The sequence below is a fragment of the Kryptolebias marmoratus genome, linkage group LG5, assembly GCF_001649575.2.
Source record: "Kryptolebias marmoratus isolate JLee-2015 linkage group LG5, ASM164957v2, whole genome shotgun sequence".
NCBI classification, from domain to species: domain Eukaryota; kingdom Metazoa; phylum Chordata; class Actinopteri; order Cyprinodontiformes; family Rivulidae; genus Kryptolebias; species Kryptolebias marmoratus.
In genome coordinates this window covers 10,935,781-10,956,920 of record NC_051434.1, presented here as the reverse complement: position 1 = coordinate 10,956,920, position 21,140 = coordinate 10,935,781, and the positions used below count along the sequence as shown (strand labels likewise).

The following is a 21,140-nucleotide window of genomic DNA, read 5'->3' as shown; positions in this document are numbered from 1 at the left end:
CCTGATAGATTTGGTTTGGTTATATATTTTTTAAATTTTGGGGTGAGACTTTTTGAAGGAAAATATATTAGGAGATATACACACTGAATATTTACACACACAAACAAAAGCATGGAAATAAATAATGATGTTGCAACCAAAATCCTACAGTTTCTCCTTTTTTTTCACTTTCATTATGTAAATGTGTGTCCATGTATAGCCAGGTGGACTTTTCCCATTGTTTTCCTTTAGTTCCGATCCATTAGGAGGAGTAGCCAGGAGCTTAGACATCCAACAGAGCAGATCATGAGATCCCGTGGAGCACTAACAAATACTTTTCATACATACCATTGCCTCGTATTGGCTCAGCTTGTGCTTAGGGAGTAGCAGCTCATGGGGATGCAGACACCCTCAAAGGGATTTATGCATGAGCTCAAACGATAGAGAGTGAAGAAGGATAGCTTCAGCGGCTGCTAAATTTATAAACTCTAAATTCAAATCCCCAGCGAGGCACTCAAACCCCGAATTGCCCAGAGCGATGTTCCGATTTTTGTGATTCGCCCACCTGTCCGGCGTTCTTCTTTTGCCGTTCTCATTGATGTCCAGCAGGAGTTCTGAGGAGTCCACCGGGGACGTGGTGCTGGTGTCCAGGAGGAGCTGCTCGTGTTGGGCCAGGTACTGAGCCGGGTTCTGCTTGGCTAGCCTGGCACAGTGCAGGAGCTCCCTCTGAAGGAGCGGCAGGTTGGCCTACAGGGGGAAGAAAGTTTTATTTTGTAAGAAAGTCATATGGAATCTGAATGATCCTCTTAATTGAGTTTTCAGGAAATCAGATGTATTAAGAAAGGCCTAGCATTCCTTAATGGGACTGCATATCGAAAGCCAACTTTTATGCCAGAGTTTTAAACTAAAATCATTTTATGATGAGGAGGGACAGAATTACAGACATTTTGGTCAAACCTTAAAAACCTACCACACCAAATATTAGCTTAAACTCTGTAATATTCACTGGGTTATAGCCATTTTTGTGTTGGGTAAGGTTGATTAACTCTGGGGGCCATCTTGAATTGGGTTGACTCAAAAAGTTAATCAGTTGAAGATTTACATCCAGTTTCATTAAAATTCGATCATTGGTTCTTCAAATATTTTTTTAACACAAAAGGGCAAAAACTGATTGCACCTTTGCCTTTGGTGGGAAACAGTAACAAGGTTTTGCCAGAGTCTCTCAGTCCAAACACACAGATCTGATGTTCTTTTAGTTTCTACTCTCACACAGAACCATCATTGCCTCCTGTGACTCAGAGTGCATTAACATTCAAAAAGTATTTTTTTCTTACAACACAAGAATATTTAAAAGAACAGCTCCTATTTTCAATCCCTTTTGACACGCTGTAACAAGAGAGGGTCTGCTCTCTCGTATGGCGATACAGGGACACGCAGGTATGTGAGCCTCCACTTCAAAGACATCTGATGGTGTGTGTTTCGAAGCAAGAAGATGAAAGTGTTGCATCAGGGAGACTCAGAAAGAGAGTGGGGGGCCCCATTTTGGTGGGATGCATCACATGAGCCTTTGAAGAGGGGGGAATATTTGCTAACTTTAAGTCCATTAATAGTTTTGTTTCATCCTCAGAAATAAAATCTCTCACTAAAAGTCTTCTGTTTATCTTTTTATCTTAATGCTGCCTTTCTTTTCTTGGAGATGAGTTTTCATTTGATCTCATCTTTGCCAAAAGAAATAACAGGCAGACAGAACACTTCTATCATTTGTTTTGTGGTATTAACGTTATATGAAAATCCCCCTCCAGTTATTGGCTGCAGTGAAAGAAATGCCAAGTGCCGGCCCTTTGCTTTACCGGCCCGAAGCTAATGGTCCGTTAATAGTTTATGATGATAATTACCTTTTGGTGGGGGGAGTCTAAAATAAATAGCTTTGACCCTGCTGAACTGATCTTTTATTAATTAGAGGTCATCTTAATTGCCAGATAGATGCGGAAGCATTCAGAAAAGGACTGAGTCAAGAAAAGCAGGCTGCTGAAGAGACTAAATCATTTTTCATATGATAAAGTGTGGTGATTTAGTTCCATGTAGTTGCACAGCCACTGGAATAACACACACAAAACCGGAATGTTCTTAAGTAGTTTTCAATAACCAAAGCAAAAACATGCTCAGGATGTTTTACTGTTTGATAAAAGTCAAATAGTGTCACAAAACAATTCAGATCTGCTGCAATTCAGTCCATGTCCTGTTTTAGTATAACTTGTCACTAGAAGTATATAATGGACTAGGATTTAGATGTCCTTATAATCCTTTTTAATTATTTCCCTCCACGACTCGTTCTCAACACCAAATGTTTGTCTCGGAGAGCTACACTCACCAGAATAGTGAAACACTTTGACAAGAAAGGCTCAACTTTAACCTGAAAACAGAGTAAAACTGTGGCAAATCTGTGGCGGGCATCCAGCTAGCACATCACGTCACAGGCATTGTGTGGTTTCTGATTGCCTCCTTCCAGTAAAAGACTCCAAACCAATTTGTGGTTTTAGCATTAAGAAAAGGCAAAAGGAGCTCAAGAGGGGAGCGGAGGGGGGGAGTTCTGTTGGAGGGCTCGACTCGGTATAACATTAGTGTACCTATAAAAGCTCCCCCACACCTCCAACTGCTCTCTGATACCATATGGCAGCGAGCATTAAAGGCCCCACAGTGGCAAGACACTAAAATTAGACTGGGAGAGAGAAGGAGCGATGCAGAAAAAAAAAAAAAGGAAAAGTTGCAGCTTTGATTCCACAGCCATCCCAGTGATGCACTCACCATCTGGCAAGGAGAGGAGAAGGGAATTGGAGGATGGATAGAAGGATGGAAAACAGTAAAGCGAGGACACAAAAGGAGAGAGAATGAACAAGAAGGTGACTGGTAGGAAGGAGAAAATGTACAAAAAGGTGGGAAGGTAAAAAATAAAAGGGGTTAACAGCGAGTAACGGCAGTTCTCATGGGACCTGTTCTATCGCTCTGGACCATGACGGATTTAAAGGACAATATGAGCTCATAAAAATGCCAGTTTGCACATGAACACATCTGCAAACACAGTGTGAAGAGAGAGATTACTGTGTTCTTGTAAATAACATCTACCTCCACGACATAACAGAAAGACTATTAAAGGGAAGTTCGGAAAAGATACAAAAAGGAGGACGACAAACCAAAAAGGAGGAATTCTGAGGGGAAAAAAAAGCATAAAACAGCCCTTTGTAGAACAAGTCAGCTCTACGGTAAATGTTTCACCTCTCTGTTCTCTATCTCTCAGTAATTCGCAGATATTGATCTCACCTCAGACTCCATAACATGATCTGAACTGTGACTGCACAGTGCATCCCTCAATATAACCCCCCCCAGACCCATTCGTCATCTTTGACTACCAAAACAAATCACAGCAACACCACCAGACTCGCCTCCAGTGCCGCAAACTGCAGACAAGCAGCATATGCAGCCTTCTGACACTAAATGCACATAAATGACCACAGGTCCACTTGCAGACCCGATCACAAGAAACACCATTCCTCTTCATTTTCAGACAGGGAACAGAGACGGGAGGCACGCTGTTCTGACAAAAACAACGCATAAAAAAAATGGGCTCAGGCAAAAAAAAAAAAACGACTCCTTTTTTCAAGTAATACACCACGCTAATAGCTGAAAATGGGATATACTTGCTGAAAATGTACCCTTATGGGGAAGAAAAATCAATTACAAAACAAGCCTGAAAGGAGGAGAATGAAAAGGACAAACAGTGGAAACAAACCTCGGTTGCTATGCTTTTTTCTTTTTTATGAAAAAACATAAGTTGTGTAAGATTGGAGAAGAGAATAAAGACATCAAGCAAATAAAACGAGAAAGCTCGCCAAAGTTTTAAAGATCTTACACAATCTGTTAGCACTTAAAGTATGTGCTGGGGATGACTCTCAGCTACTACATCCAGTCATTTCTTTCAGAGAGTTTTATTAAAAACAATTCAGCAGTTCATGAGAAATTTTACTAAAAGGCAGCCTGTCACGGAGGCAGGTGATAACAGGTAAAAAAATAGGTGATGTGAGTGAAGTTATTTCATTAATCAGAAAGAAAAGAAGCAATCTATAGTTATAGGATAGAGAGATAAAACAACCTAAAAGAGGAAAACCATAGGGAGAAAATGAGGAAAAATCTCATGAACATAAGTGGGAACATCTGGATCTGAACTGGCTAAATGCTTTCCAGATTGAAAACGAAAAAAAAAAACAAAAATACTTTCTGCAGTAATCGTATATTAGAGCATCTACCTTCAGAAAGGGGACGACAAAAGGCCGCAGAGGGAAGTTGGTGGCTTCTTGGAGCTTGGAGTGAAATTCCTCAATGGTTAGCGTGGAATTCTGGAGGAGAAGAAAGAAACAGTGAGATAAGACATGAATCCATGTGGAAGGCATTAAGTGATAATATTACTTATTGGAAGCTAAGCTATATCCTGGCTCGGAGTGAGTGTTTTGGCGTTCGTAATGCGAAGCACATGGGCCAGGCCACGGCGAAAAGAGCCTCGCAAAACAAAGACACACATGCAAAAGTTTAATAAAATGTTTTTTTTTGCTGTTGGCTTTCTAGTAAGAATTTAAAATCTGGTTCTTATCTTTTACTTAAAGCTGTAAGTCTACAGTAATTATCATCTGCAAACATTCACAGAACTGAATCTGAAATATAATCTTGGTTGTAAAATAGGTAAACTAATTACAGCATCTTGTATTCATCGACATGGTTTATTGGATATTAGGAAGATAATTGTGGGTTACTTCATATTTTGCAGCCTTTATATCCAATAAAACACCATGTTTTTTGTGCAGGGTGTTACTATTCTTAAATTAAAATACAGCTCCAGCACCATCGCAAGCTAATCTTCATTTCTTTCTCTGTTTCTAGACTAATTAATCAGTCTGCTGATTAATTAGACTGATTATTGACACTTTTAAAAAAAATCTGCATCAGCCAGGCCTGAGCGTAATATGCTGATTAACAGGCTGGCACATTTACGGGCAGCACAGTGTTGCTACACTACATACTGCATCAATCAAATGCTGCTTCCTGCGACATTTCGTGGTAGGGGCCTTTTTTTTGGCACAACACTAATAGACTCAGAAGGAAGTTGACTCAAAGTTTATGATAACTTCTGAAAGAACAGGGGTGTATTGGCCTGACAAAATATTAACGCTTTAACTTTTAGAGTTTAAGAGGGTGCCTTAAACGTTTTGAGCATCAGTACATGGAAAAACAGGATCCCATCTGAGCTACTGGAAGCTGAAGCTGAAAGAGGAGCATGATGGCCTCAGGACATGTTTTAAGTCCTGCCGCCTCCACAGAAACAAACAGGACTTTTCTGTTATAAAAAAATAAAATACACCTCAGATATGTATTTTTTTTCAGGTGTTGACTCTTGTTGATTCATACAGTTCTTACCTCACTGCTGTATGTTCAAATATTCATTTTTCCAGCATGCTTAGCTGTAATTAGTTAATCCGTGCTAAAAAGAAAGGTCATGTGACACCATAAGTGTACAGAAGAGTAGGTGGGACTTAAAAGCCCCACATCCCGAGCGCCTTTGTAAACTGAGTCCTGCTGGCTTCAATTCTCAACACTGAGAGGAAATGGGGACACTTAGTCAATGGTTTTGAGTCATATGCAGTTCCTGCTATAGACTGTAAAACAACCGACTATAAGCATTAGGCAAACTTTCCAGATTTCCCTTTTATTTTTTTCTTATCTCAAAATCTAGTACACTGTAATAAGTCAAAAAAAGAAACCATAATAGATAGTCACAAACAACCAAAAAACCTCCAACATTTTGTATCGGACTATCAGCTGTTCTGATTTCAGAAATAGGTCAACTTCTATTTCTTATTGCTCACAAAACTCAATGAACTGAAGCCATGTTGTAAAGAAGAGTGAACCAAAATTCCTCCACAACAATGTGACAGAAAACAACGACTGAGAGTTACTGCTGCTAAAGGAGGCTCTGCAAGCTGTTTAATCATGGGGTGGACTTAGTTTTTCACACACAGGTTTACCATTCTGGCTTGGATTTTTTTTAAATAAATAAAATAATGTTTTTGCACATTTGAGGCTAGATTTGAATCATTTTAGACCCTGGTAAAGACCAGAAACTTTTTATTATGCTTTGAACTTTAGAATTGTAAGAGAGTGGAATGGCTGCCATTCTTAAACCATCACAACACGGTGTATGAGCCATCACACACTAATTATCTCTCATACACATTCACACACATCTAAGAAAAGTCGATTTTCTATCCCTTCTTCTTGTATTTTCCAATTAATGACTGACATGCTAGCATCGATTTCTGATTTCCAGCATCAAGTATGGAAGAGTGAAAATGAGAGAGAAGGAGCTGAACATGCATACTTGAGAGGGCAAAATAACCAACAAACGAGGGGGGGGGATCTAGCGAGACAGAGAGCAAAAAAAAACCCTGCAGCAGATATTATTTTTTCCTCTCGTGCTCTCTGTGTTATTTCCCAGACCTGAATTTTGTTACATTCAGTCTTACATCTGTTCGCCCAGATTGCGTCGCAGCTCTTCTTGACAGCTAGTGAAACCTCCTGAGTCTCCATCTCTCCTTCTCCCCTGCACACAACCAGCTAATTAACAGTGTCACTCTTTTCAATAAGGCAGAAGGGGGGGACAGAGACACAGGAAAAGAAACGAAGAAGAAAAAGATCCCCCCCCCCTCTTGTGAAAGCCAAAAGGACACAGGAGAGACGTGCACATATATAGACGGTGAGAAACATAAACATAGTGAAGCCAAAAGCAGGTTATCCTCTGTGTGACTAATTAAAAAAAATCCCCCCCCCTCCACCTCCTCTGCTTCCTCCCCCTCTTTTCTGCACAACATTCAATCACCGTTTCTGCATTCCCCTGCTCATTAAGCTCAAATTTTCTCTGATCACAGCCTTGATATACCCATGTCAGCTAAGCTGCAGAACACATCTGTCTTATCTAATCTCTGCTGAATAAATGGGTTTTGTTTGCAGGCTTCATTTCATTAGCACTGGAAATTTGTTAATCTAACTGTTTGAGTTAGCTCCTTTTTTGAGACGTTACGAAAATAATAATGATGCTTTTTGAACTGTTAAAAATTAGACACGTGCAGACAAACTCCAATTCAGAAGAAGGCTATGAGTGCTACGAGTGCTACGCTTTTAAATTTATATGGAATAAATAGGTGCCACTAAAATCTATTCTAAATCAGTCGAGCAAACGCAACAAACTTCCAATCAGACTCAGTTTCTAACCAGAGGATTTGTACTGGCATAGACGTATTTTTATTACACTCAAGAATTTCACGAGGAAAGAAAAACTCAGAGCCTTATTTAAGATTTACCACAGGGATATAAAAATATTCCATTTGAAGCAAAAGTCCTCCAGGAAAAGTCCAAATCATTTACAACTCCAAAAGATTTCCTTACACAACATAAAGTATGGAAGTAAAACTACTAATTTGATCTTTCCGACTTTGGTTGTAAGAGGACAGCACATAAATCTGAGGGGTTATGAGATGAATGGAGTTAGATGAGATAGAAAAAAGGTCCAGGTTTGATGCACAAATCTGCTTTTGTGATTAAACTTTGTCTTTCTTTTGACTGATTTAAACATTTATTATCAGAAAACCTCACAATTTCAAAGTATAAGTGTTCCACTCAGGGGTCTAAAGTTTTCACTGCAGCCAAATAGAGGGCGATAATGCTCTCGTCAGCTGTCTGTCCAAAGGCACGAAGAAGAAAATAAGTTTGAGCGATTGCTTACCAGGAATTCGATGCAATTTTTGTGTCCGTGTGATTCCTGAATAACAACTCATCCAAATGATTTTCACTTTATTTCCTCAAAACATGCATCTGTGTTGTTTTATTCTTCTGCTGTAGTTTGACATGTGGTCTGATTTGTTTATCGTGGGTTTGGTTCCACCTTTTGAATGGAAGTTTTATGGCTGAACTTTTAGTATCGGCGAACACAGTCTGCAGGATCACAAAAATCTGGGCTGTGCGCAGTTGTCTGGTGTGCCCCTGCAAACAAGTTAAACTGATGAAATTTATGTCACACCACCAGAAATAAAACCTTACTCTTTTTGACTGACAAGAAAAATGACAATGCCCTTTGTTTCCTTGCTTCTATTTAATCCTTCAGGAATTATAAACCAGTGCTTTGAAATATCCTGCAAATAAACTTACCGTGGAGAGACCGCTGACCTTTTTAATCATCAGATATATGGTTAATACTTACCACAAGTCCCAGCACTAATGTGCGGACTCGTTCGCCAATTTCAGGTGAGATGTCATTTCCAAACTGCTGTAAAGTTGTGAGGAAACGCTTGAGCTTGCTGAGCTGTCGGGCGCCACAGGCCGGCGGAAGCTGCTGGTTGGCCAGAGAAGATGATGAGGATGAACTGGGGCCGTTGCTGTAGCCATTTGGAGGAGATGGGGCTCCATTGAGGGCTGTTGGGGAGTGGCTACTGCCATTGGTTACTGTTTGAGACAAGGGCATATAGAATAATAGATTTAAACTTAATATAATTCATTTTCTGATGTTTACTTGCAGCAAAAAGCAAATTACAAGTGACGTGATTCTGCATTTATTGGAGATTTCACAACAAAAGCATCTTCAGCAAACACTACCAGAGGAAAAGAATAGATCAGATTAAACAGAGAACTAACAACTGATTTGAAACAATCAATCCTTTACATTTGGTTCCAATTGTTGCACCTTGTTTGGTCCCTTCAGATGCTCTTAAAAAAAGTACTTGAAGACATGTTGCCTCCTTCCATCTCCCTCCTCCTCTGCAGTCTAAACAAGCTGGGACAGTGAGACCTCCAGTTGTTTCAGACCGCGGGAGCAAGCTGTGTGTGGGGGGGGGTTTCTGCATGTTGGGGGAGTTGGTTTACAAAGAGATACAAGGCGGCATAAAGCTCTCTCTTTAATGAGATTAGCTTTTGACTAGCGATACACTCACTCCCACTCTGGCCGCCGTCCAAAGCCGCCACTGTAAAGAGAGGAGCGAGGCAAGATGCTCAAACTGCATCTGGTAACAATTACGTCGGGTGGAAATCAAAGCACGCCGCTTTGTTAAAACCATTGGCATGAATAATGAGAGAGCTGGGCCTTTCCTTTCTCGCTGCAAGGAAGGCTCGACGCTAATTGTGGAGTGCGAGTGTATAGTGCAGCAGAAAGAGACAGACACAAAGAAAGAGGGGGCAAAGTAGTTACATGAGGTGGAAAAAAGGGGGAAAGCATGAGGCTGAAAAAGAACAAAATAATGCCTCTGTTGCACAGACGAAGAAGAGCTGCGAGGACACATTCAAGTGCTCGGAGCTTTCAGAGCAAGGGGGCCTACGATTTCTTGATTCTAGTGCTCTTCCTGCAAGTGCCTAAGTGTCTACTTCTGAGAGAATACAAGGGTGTAATTTGCTCATCACAAGCAACGTGTGTGTCGTGGCAAAGCTCCAAGAGTTTGTAAGCGTGGGCGTTAATGAACTTGCTGAGGGAGCTGTTTGCCATTCGGAAAGACTCAGTGCAACTTGATACGAAGGTCTTGTGATGCAAATGGACCCCAACCCCCATCGCTTTGTTTGCTTTATTATTTACATTTTGAGACGGTCTTCCCATGAGGATATGTGTTGGCCTGTGCTTTTTTGCTCACACTTTTATTATTTGCAGCCTTGCACACTTTTCCCTCTATTTTATAAACCATTTGTAAGTTCTTTAATTTGAAGTGGCTGGGGCTAGGTATCAGATCTGTTTATTAAAGTTAAAACGAAAGAATAAGGTGAAATTTTGAAGAGCTGTTGAGGATGCATGTTTTCAATACCTGTTTGTCTTTTTGTCAGTGAGATCATAGGAGAAAATGTTAGGCTGAATTAAATAAAACTTGGTGGAAAGCAAAAGAAAACTATAACTGTTTTGTGTGGATTCAGATCACTTTTATTAAAACTGTAAAATAAGGCATTAACCTTGGTAGATCGAGCTTTACTCATGTCAGTCTGTTTATATTGTTCTGTTCACTTTGCAAAACAGCAATTACTGTAGCAAGTTTACTGAGAGCTTTACACACTGACAAGAAATCTACTGCAGTGTTTTTGCTTTCCCACTTTGCTTGATGTCTCCACCAGCATTGAGAACAAGGAAACCGCTGAATTCTTTGTGTAAAAAATCAAGCCTAGTCATCGCTGCTTTACTTACACGTGGTAGGTGTGTAAGAGCTGTTTCGGGTTGGCCCTTGCGTGCTGGGTGGGGGCGGCATGGTAGGGGGCGTCAACCTGGACTGTGACTTGACATCCGCAGGTGAGTCGGGCATGGTGGAGCGCTTCCCAGTGCGATCTGAAGAAAGAAACAAGGAAGAGGACAATATCAGGAGGTAGCTCTACTCAACAGTTCACAGTATGTTGTTTTTTCTGTTTCTGTTTCCCAAGGATTGAACTCATAATAATAAAGTTTGGGAAGATTACCAGCTGATCTGAAAACAAACATCTCATCACATTAAGTTCACGCAGCAAAAGCACAAGTTTTTGCAACAGTGATACTATAAGAAATGAGACAAAGGAAAAAGAAACTCAGATGCACAGGCATCTGATAGAGGAGTGTAGGGCCCCTTTACTTTTAAGTCTTACCTCTTTGAGCGTTCAAGACAGGGGAAAGTGTGTCACGATTCTTTTTGTGACATAATGCAAAGGTCAAGGGTCAGGGTTTTATAGACCTTATTAACAGAATTTTGTAGGTCCACACTTCAAAACAAAGGGGTGAACTGCAGTAGTTTAAAAGTATCTTTACTGGCACAAAAATTATTGTAAAGTTCAGATTGATGAATTATGTTTGGTCAATTATTACTAACTGGATAAAAATGCATTTATATAAAAAAATATTTGTCTCAACAATTTTTTTTTACCTCTAGTGTATTCCATTGTAATATATTTGGTTTTAATGTGGTTCTTGTATTGTATCCAAATACTTTTGTACTTGAATTCAGTTGCAGGCTTGATAGGTAGTTTCACACACCATATTTGGGCATATTTTGGACATTTATACATTGCGTCTGATTACATAAAATAAAATGGATAACTGGTGGTGCATCGATTTCTGTCACAGTGAAATATTTTAAGCGCTGCTCTTTGTGACTTGATTTCAAGGGCCAACGGGTTGGGGTAATGCTAGGAATTGGGATTCAGTCTAAATCTGTTGTGAGTTCATTCCACCACCATCTGTGATGCCCAGAATGATCACACAGCCCTTCCAGCCCCAGCTAATGACTGCAGCACCCATTACATCCAAACTGATCCACAGTCACTGTCATTTTTAATTCTTCCATGTCAGAAAACTATAATCACATCTGCCCAGCGGTAACACATTTCCAAGAAACATGTTATCAAAACCAAAATGTTGTTTTCACCTTTGTGTTCAGCAGATAACAAACCACATCAAATATATGAGAACAACAGAGACATTATCTACAGTCTTGCAGTGGCACAAGGGCAGAACCCTCTGTGGAAGGGAAGATACACAAACTCTCTTGGAGAAGGCAGTAACAAGCCGATCACCGAGTCAACAGACAGCTATCAAATCGCTCTTTCTCTTTCATTGTAAAAAGGAGATTGTAAAAATAAAAATTTAAAAATGAGCGCAGGTGAAGAAAGTGGAGGAAACAAGACAAAAGAGAGAGTAGAGGGAAACAAAAGTAATCATGAACTGGATGGATGTGCGACACACATGTGCAGTAAAGTCAAAATCACTCTGTAATCAGGGAGAGACATGGTCCACAAACAGGGTGAGGGTGGTCCCTGCCATGTAGTTTCTCCAGTACCCTCATTGTGTGTGTTATTTTGCATTTGAAACACATATGTTAGCCTTTAATTGTTCAGATCTGTAGTACGGTTCTGTTAATCTTAGGTAAAATGAAGAGAGAAGTTACTTTAAGGCCGAACACTTAAAACCTGGCTGCAGCAGCCGACTTGTTTCAGGACTGAGAGGTTCACTTACACCAACTTTTGACTTAAAAAGCAGCGAAGTAAGAGATGAAGACGTTGATGAAATTCCGAACAGTGCTCTAAAGCGCTCGTACTGATTGACCATTTACAGCAGTTTTGTTTATCTTAAAGCATGCACTGACCCTGAAGACAACAGAAGGCGCATGATGTAACTGTGTGAAAGAATCAAGCTTGTAAACATCTTACATGAGAAATAAATTCCAAACAAATAAACTCCAAAGTATCATGCAATAGTATTTAACCTCTGCAGGTTTAAAAGGTTTTTTTGCATTAGCTTTGCTGTAGCTGAAGTTTAATCTCCTAAATCGGTTTTAAATAAGATGGAGCTTAAAACATCCATGAGCTTCTTGTGGAGAGTTTGATGTTCAAACACAGAAATTACTGGAACAAACTTGCTGAGTGACACTGGCAGTCTGACACTCTTTGTATTGTTTTTTATTGTTGTTAATGAGCAAAACAAATCTAGAACTGAATCTAATATACAATATTATATAGAAGAAAGAGACAAACAAGTTCATTTTTTGATCTCAAGACAAATTTCTACAAGTCAAACTTGTACTGTATGTTTTTTTTCCTGATTGAGAGGCGATTTATGACCCAGTGCACATGATCTATCATTTAAAGTATACAAAAATGGGAATCAATGCATGGTTTAAATATTTTTATCTTCCTAGGGAAATAGATAGCCCAATAACAGTCAGACATTGTCATGGTATTTTTCACAGCAACAAGTAAAGGGGTGGTCATAACTCAAATGGACATTTTCTAATACAATGCCATTTTTAATCTTAAAAAGAATACATAAAACAGAATGTCTGCACTTTCAAATCCACATGGACTTCACGCCTTATTGTTGGATAAGAAGATGAGTTTGGTTACAGCTTGTAATTGGGCAGTAACACCTGGGTCAGCATTTTGATTGGACTCAGATGGCAGAAACAAAAGCCTGAATGCCTTTGAAACTCATCTATGGTCTCTCAGGTGACGGAGATGAAAAATAAAGGATGAATTAGTCTGAAAGTCACACACATACACATGCATCCAGACAATAACATGTTCTGACACACACTCTTAAAACTGTGTGCCATATAAACAACATTGTCTCTGCTTTTGATTTGATTGAGAGCACTACAGCACTATAGGCAGAATAAAATCAATGGCTTCATACAAACCAACAAGGGCTGCATCCATCCATTCACCGTGCAATTGCTCTGCCTCCTGAATCAATGGCAATTCTCCCTCTGCAAAGTAATTTGTTGGGTTTGGGGAAAAATAAAAATGCATCGAGAACTCGAGCACACGATCGAAAACAACTCAGAGAGCACGCCTGTTTGTTATGAGTAACTATGGCATGTATAACTTAAGATAAAAAATATATGAGCAGACAATCAGACAAGCTTTCATTTTATTATCGCAATAGAGGACATTATAAAGCACTTGCTCCCTCATGCATAATTCAGTTCAAAAAGCACCCTTAAACAACCTTGAAATGTGGGGCATCTCCTCCAGTCTAATGCATCTGGTAAAAGTTAATGGCCAAATGCACATCTATTGTCCATTTATTAGCCCTGTTACTGTCCTGCCTGCATAAATTCATAAGGAAAGCAGCAGGTCTGTGGCCAATCGATGGTACTCCTGGACTGGACGGGTATTGATGTGCGGAGCCTTAATGGAAAGGGGGGATGATGAGTGCTTTGACTTTACCTAACTCACATTACGAGTTCTCAGAAGCGTTTGTTGTCCAGCAGTTAATGGATTGGAGAGGATGAGAACAGTTGTTGGAGAGGCAGCAATTAGATATGAGTGAACAGAGGAGTCTCTTCAGTGTGTGTTGATGCACTTGTGCACTCTGCACAGGCAGAGGTGCCAAAACTTAGATCGTATCTATAGAAGACACTGATAAATGTCTCACAGCAACCATTTAATTTATGCTTTTTTTATCTGTAGCATCATAAAATAGCTCTTAGCATTAATATTTGTTGGTGAGGTGGCTTACATCAGATTTAACCCTATGAGAATTTAAGTGAGGGGGGTGGTGCATCACTAAATATTGTTATCCCAGATTTTAAATTTAATATGTCACCAGCAATTACACTAATTTCTAACTGAATGATGAGGTTCCATGTGAAATGAGCTTGTTTTTTGTTTTTTTGTCTTAACTTTCACTCTTCGTTGCCAACTAGTGCCAGGTTGTCACACATTACAGTAAGTTAAAAAACATTATGTGTTTATGCTTCAGACCCGAGTGAATCTTCTCAATAACAAAAAGGACATTTGCAGTCTAAAAAACAGGAACATGTCTTGGTTGAGAGATATGTTTGGCTGGACCCTCTTTGCCACCAAACATGGGCAGGGCAACTAGCTCCCACCAAACAAGTGCTAAACTAAAACCCAGATCAAACTAAAGTCACCAATTTAGGAACAACAACAACAACAAAAATGAATTTAAAAAAAAAATTAAAGACCATGACATGGAAACTCCTTTACATTTGTTATTTTACCTTCTGGAGAGACTCCCAGCCCCAGCAACTATAGCAGGGGTAGGCAACCCTGGTCCTGGAGGGCCACCATCCTGCATGTTTTCCTTGTTTCTCTACTCCAACACACCTGATTCAGTGGTTAAATCATATCTTCATGTTCTGCAGAAGCCTGTTAATCCCCCATTGATTCAAATCAGGTGTGTTGGAGCAGAGAAACAAGGAAAACATGCAGAATGGTGGCCCTCCAGGACCAGGATTGCCTACCCCTGATCTAGAGCTTTACTAAAGACCCTCTTCATGGTTAAAAATAAAACAAATATTTCAATGATACCATTCTGACTTTAGTCACTCCAACTATGATCACAAAGGCTCTCCGTCAAAACAAAAAGGCAAAAAGTTGACTGGCTTGGGTTTGTAACTTCTTTAATCAATCCTAGAAACAAGTCAGAAACCTGGACAACTACCTGCCACTCACAAGTATGTCTTCACGCTTACATCACCCGTTCGCATCGTTCGTGATTACGTGATCCTCGCTGTTTGCAAAATCTTGCCCTCTTTCTCTTTACTCCCTTTCTTAGCCTTTTTTTCTCTCCCTGTTGCTCATACTCTCTTTCAGCCGAGCTCAAAGAAAGGAGATTTTTATCCCCCCGCTGACTTGAGATTCATGCCTTTTTCTAGAGTTACATGCGAGTTACATCACTCGCCTAAAACAAGGTTGCTGCAATGAACGATATCTCGGAGAACGTGGTCCCTGAGAAGCAGTTCACCGTGTTACAGCGAGGACTTTGCTCTAACCCACTACTCAAGGCAAAAAAAAATACAATGTTATATCAAACTCCTATATATTTCATCATCACACGCAAAGCCAGGAGGTCAATTTGTATTCAAATCATCTTGTGAAACAAAGACAACATTGCCTAACCTTGATAGTTTAGATTACTCAATAGGCTACAATGACTTCAAAGTCTATCTCCAGCAGATATACTCAAACAAACTTCATTACACTCTTCATGAGCTGGAATTTCCCCTGAAAATGCTTGCATGTGACTGAATATGTGTGATTGAACCATTGGAGGCACAGAAAATGATGGCAGTAATATGCCACTTAGGGGTATTTCGTGAAGGCGAATCCCATTTTTCAAAATTGACAATGAATCACAACTTGATGACACCTGTGTGAGCGCAGGATTGTATTAGTCAAGACATATGATACCATCATTATGGAGTTAAATGGAAAATAAAGCCAAGTAGAACACACAAGTGACCATATAATCTTGACATGCATAATATGTTACATACATATTGATATGTAGGCGGTGAAGTGCAAACGACGAGGCAGACAGCCCGTAAATTATGCACTAATGTCCCCAACAATGTCTGCGTGAATCACAGCCTCCAAGTGTGTCGCACCAATAGTGCGCGACAATGTGTGAAGAGAGGGAACAGGTAATGGAAGAGATGAAGCGATACTGAGATGGTGGGATAGAGGCTCGTGGTGATTACTTTGTGTGCGCTGGCTGCAGATGTGGAGAAAAGGAATGAGGGGACAGACACAAGAGACAGATAACCGTGGAAAGAATAAAAGGCCAGGTGTGTTAAAGAGCACCGCTGAGGGACAGGTTGAGGTGATTGAAATTCAGATCGAGTACGCAAAGGAAGAAGAGAAATCTATTTGTATGCAAGAGGAGTAAAGGCACAAACACACACACACACACAGCCAGATGGAGCAGTATGCAGAGCATGTCCCATCAAACTCCACCCGCTTGTCAAGAAGATATATGGATGCAACGCCCTACCGCAACCCCACAAAAACACAAACACACAGCTGCAAGGATGCACACTGCTAGCACAACAACAAAACTTTCTTACTTTCTTTCACTTTCTCACAAACACACACACATAGATCTAATTGCCACCATCTCTTTTATTTCCTTCCCCAGCAGATGCAGGATGCATCCGTATAAGCCTCAGTGCTCATCTCAATTTCTATTTTCTTACATCTTATTGTTGTTACTCCCTTAATTTTCCTCTAAAGTTTGTTCATGGCTGCTTCTTCATTGAAGCATTGCAGTGCATGGTGCTGAAAATCAGGCAAAGTTTATCTGTCAAGATATAAGCATACTGCAATTACTGACACTAGTTTACTTGAGTTTTATACAGAACTAAAATATTGTCACTGGATAAAATTTTACAACAATGTAAAACCCAATAATAACTAAAATTAAATCACAACCATAAAGATGCTAGTTTCTTTGAAAAATCTGCAAAAGGCTACATAAAATTATGATTCACTCACTATTTTTTAATGTAACCTTTTTAAAACTAGGTTTAAATTATAAATTTAGTGAATAATTTGAAGTTGATACCACAATATGCAAATTTTCTTGCCTCTTTTTTTTCAAATGTTCCTCAGGTCCAACTCTGGTTTGAATTCACATGGTCTTAAAGTTTGACACAATTTTCTCATATCAGAGTGTAAAGTAGGCCTTTACACTCTGAGAACAATAGTGAAAGAGTTGTGCTACAATGCGAATAGCTCCTCTCCTTATCAGTGCCGACCGTCCTCTCTGTCTCCCACCATATCTGTATTTCTCTATCACAGTAACATAAGGAGATTTCTCAGTTGTTCACAAAGGTCTGAACACCATCTGCTCAATCTCACAAACATTAACACACACACGTGCATGCACATATGCACACAAAATACAGGAACTGCACATGCACATCCTGAAGAATATTAAACACATTCACACACAAACACTCTGGACAGTAAAACATATGTGGTGTGTAACGTTTGAAGCCATTGCTGATGAAAAAAAAAACTGTTAAACAACAGATTTATAGTAATGCCTGTTTTATCCATCTGTTGAAATAAAATCTTTGTTGCAGAAAGAGAGGAAGCAAGTGTTTAAGAAACAATAAAAATGATTCACAGTACACTTTACGCATCCTCTCAAATCAAACACTCCTGCCACAACTTGTTGCGAGACAAAATTGAACTATAGGGTCTAATAAAAAAAAGGCAGTCAATGCGAATGAAGGGCAGAAAATACTGATGCAAAAAGAGGGTGCAGGAAAGAAAGAGGGTCAGGGAAAGGTAAAGGAAACAGGAGGTGAAATGGAGCAAAACGCAACACCAGTGGAACCAGAAATGCACTTGCCAAAACATATTTTTCCACAGCAGGAATCATGGCTGTGAGTTTTATACAAATTCATTCAAAAGCAACAAATAGTTGATATGAAGGTATAAATGAAGCTTTTGAGGGAGAAATACCAGCTTTTAGCCAGTGTTTGCTGTTCCGAGTAAATTGTGCAGATGATTAATGGCTTATTCTTTTTCAACTTCACCCACAACCATTACGTTTCCTTATATGTCCTACATTTTCATGCTACATTATGGGGATGCAAACATTTTTTTGAAAATGAATCACTTTTCTGCTGTCACAAACCGAACCTTTGCCTTGCTGCATAGGTCCAACTCAAAGTCACTGCGATCCACTCAATCTCAACAGCATAGACTGAAAGTGTCATTTTTGTTTCTTCTTGAGTTATGTTCTTGTTTTCAGTCTGTAGAAACAAAATCAGTTTTTTAATTTCCAACTGCGCCGCTCAATATATTGAAATTGTATTATTAGAATATCAGTGTATGCAATATTGATATCACAAAGGATTGCAGTGAATCACAAACATAAACTGCATGACAACAGCAGTATATTTGACAATCAAATGGACCCCCAAAATTCTCAGAGCTGATTTAGATAATAGTGGCTGAAAGGTTAAAGGAGACAAATAGTTTTGTGAGTGTTTATTGCAAAAGACATTGAAAAATTGAACTATATTATCAAAATTACCCATTTTACTAATACCCCGCTGCCCTAAATCTGTGGTGAAGATGCTTATGAAGCCTTCTGCCTTATGTGGGGAGAGATGGGCTACAAAGCAACAGGATGCAAAGCTGGAGAAGTAAAAGAGTGCAGTCAGTCTGCTGTGTAGGACAACAGACGAGGATAAGAGTCGAAAAGTCTGAAACAGATGTGGAAAACAGAGCGTGCTGAAGGAACTTAGAAGAGAGAAGAGAAGATGCTAAAGAAAGAGTTTGAAATCAAGAGATCACATTAGGTGCCTCAGAGAGACAGATGGGGAAATCAAATGTGAGAAGCAGAGGGCGAGAGCAGGAAAAATAGAGAGAGAGCAGAGGCTAGCAGTAAAGGAGTGAGGCCTGGTGTTTTCAGAATATCACATGACAGCTGCCATGTGTTAAAAATTACTGCCAGTTAAGTATCTTCCCCAAAACCGCTCTGAAAAAATATGTCTGCAATTTATAAAATGTGTTCCAGAGCGTTGCTAAGTAGAACCAGACTTACAAAACATAAAAAAAAAAAGCTTACCCCTCACCCTTCTCGTCTAAAGAAATGTTACTCCCTATTCTTTTTACACTCCTGTTTCTTCTCACCGCTCTCCTTTGCCCTGCAGGAGAAGATGTTTTTAAAACAGCCACATCTGGTGAGCAGAGAGCCAGAGGTTTGTGGTTGGTGAGACCTTGGATCGGGACATTTCCAGGCTTACAGAATGTGTGTGTGTGTGTGTGTGTGTGGGTGTACCTGTGTGTGTGTTTTGCACATAACATGTTGACAGTGGTTTGCTAATGGCTTTGAGTGGCTGAGAGCAGAATAAAGCTTGAGGCGAAGGCAGCAGAGGGACGGCCTTTGCTGCTCACATGAAAACACACGCAGTCAGTACCACCATGACCCGTCCCGGGTCAGCGACGTCTCCTTTTATCTAACCATTACACACTTTCTCCTTGGCTCTTTCATTTTATCCCTTTTCCTTTCACTGTATCGCCTCCCTGTCAGTTCACAGCCATCTGAGTCCACTTTCAAACAAAAAGAAAGAAGATGTGCAGGAAAATGTTTCACGACAGCATTTTGACACACACTGATCCATGAGTGTATACAACTGCAACATCAAAAACCTGTTTAAATTAGATTAAAAGAGAAAAATATAAGTAAAACAGTAAAATTCAATACTGTACTGTTTAATCCTGAGATGTATACATCCAGTTTATAACAACTCTTGGAAGGCTCTTTTCCAATCAAATTTCTCATAAGTAAAACCCTATGTGAGTCAACAGGACCTTGTTTATCGTAATGTGCATTGAACATCCCAAGGCCAAGAGCAAGTCATCAATTCTCTGAGTGGTACAGATTTAAGTGACACTCTCTGCCTCAGCTGAGGATGCAAACAAGCCAATCCGGTATGATTTGGTGATGCAGAAACCCTGCTGATCACTGATTGGTTCAAGATAATCTTCACCTGTGGGCCCGAACAACATCTCTGCAGATGTGCCCGTATTTACACATTCTTGTTTTATAAAGTAACTTTTTAGTCTAGCTCACAATTTACAACATAAATACCTGCACATCGTGTGCATGTCTAATGATTACATGATCTTGTTTATTCCCAAGAGTGGCCCTAGTTATTGGGATTGTTCCTAATGCATATTTAAACCCTGCTGTATTAAAAACCTGTCAGCCTCACTCAGCGTATTAACCACTCTGTCCTCTGTTATGATTCTCACTTTTAAGCCACTTTGACTAGAAGTGTCTGGTAAATTAATGAATTGCAACAATCACACTCATTCACAGAGAAGTTGTGTGTCGTGTCAGTGCATCTTCACAAGTTGCCTGTTGATAAACAGCTGATTCTACCCTTGTTGAAAAGTTAGTGTCTGCAGTGGAAAATGAAGCTGGGAAGAGTTGTACTAAGCAGAACCATGTTCTACCGGGTAATGAAAAAGCACCACTAAAGGTCCGTTTGACCTGACTGACCAGATTTTGGCAGCCTTATGAGGGGCAGCGCCCACTGTATATAATCCTCATTAGTTTGCCTGTGAAGATGATCCAAATGAAACCTATAAACCTATTAAACATTATCGTTTCTAGGTCTCAACTGTAAAAGAATCGATCTGCACATTACTGATCCTAAATCAGCTCCAGATTATGAGATAAAGAGAGTGGATGGCAAAATCCCAACACAGCATCACATCTTTCCAAATGTTAAACTCATTACCAGCTTTTTGGGGCTTTAACTTTAATCCTAACAAACACTATTTTAAAGAAAGTTTTTTTTTTAAATATACACCTGTTTATTTGCAAGTGTTTGACAAAAGCATTACATGCCAGTGATTCCAAGGAAAAAACATAGGCAATGGTGCTTTAAAATGATTTTTCTGGTGTGCTAAATGACATCTATCTGCACTGTCAAGTGGGCTGATTTGTGAGAACAGGAACATGAACAGCTGGTTGTGAAAGTTAAAAAAAAGTTAGTTTTTTATGACTATACCTCATTATTTAAAATCTTGGCTGCATAAAATGAAAACGTCTGTCATCAAGACTTTATAAGGAACAAACAGCAGAACGTGTCCTCTTTATTAAATGCAGCTGTAAATCTTGACAATCCTTTAACCATTTTCAAATGTGTGGGTAGCTCATTTTGTGTTCTACTATCTTTCTTCTGCAGATCTTTGTTCTTCTCGCTTCCATCTCCCACTGTCCCTCAAACAACAGCAGCTTTTCAGGAAGAACAACTCTAAAACGTGTCCCCCACACCCACTACTGATTCTTCTAATAG

The 21,140-nt window shown here is 39.7% G+C and overlaps 1 protein-coding gene across 2 annotated transcripts in view; it reads right to left on the bottom strand.

Annotated features, from left to right (window-relative positions):
- runx1t1 (RUNX1 partner transcriptional co-repressor 1) overlaps positions 1–21,140 on the bottom strand; it is a 57,269-nt gene that overhangs the window by 14,098 nt on the left and 22,031 nt on the right. For both annotated transcript variants that reach the window (XM_017424834.3, XM_017424826.3), the window contains exons 2-5: positions 10,232–10,369; positions 8,279–8,520; positions 4,281–4,370; positions 545–726 (exon numbers count right to left, since the gene is read on the bottom strand). In XM_017424834.3, the coding sequence (XP_017280323.1) occupies positions 545–726; positions 4,281–4,370; positions 8,279–8,520; positions 10,232–10,369 (652 nt within the window). The remainder of the gene's footprint in view (positions 1–544; positions 727–4,280; positions 4,371–8,278; positions 8,521–10,231; positions 10,370–21,140) is intronic.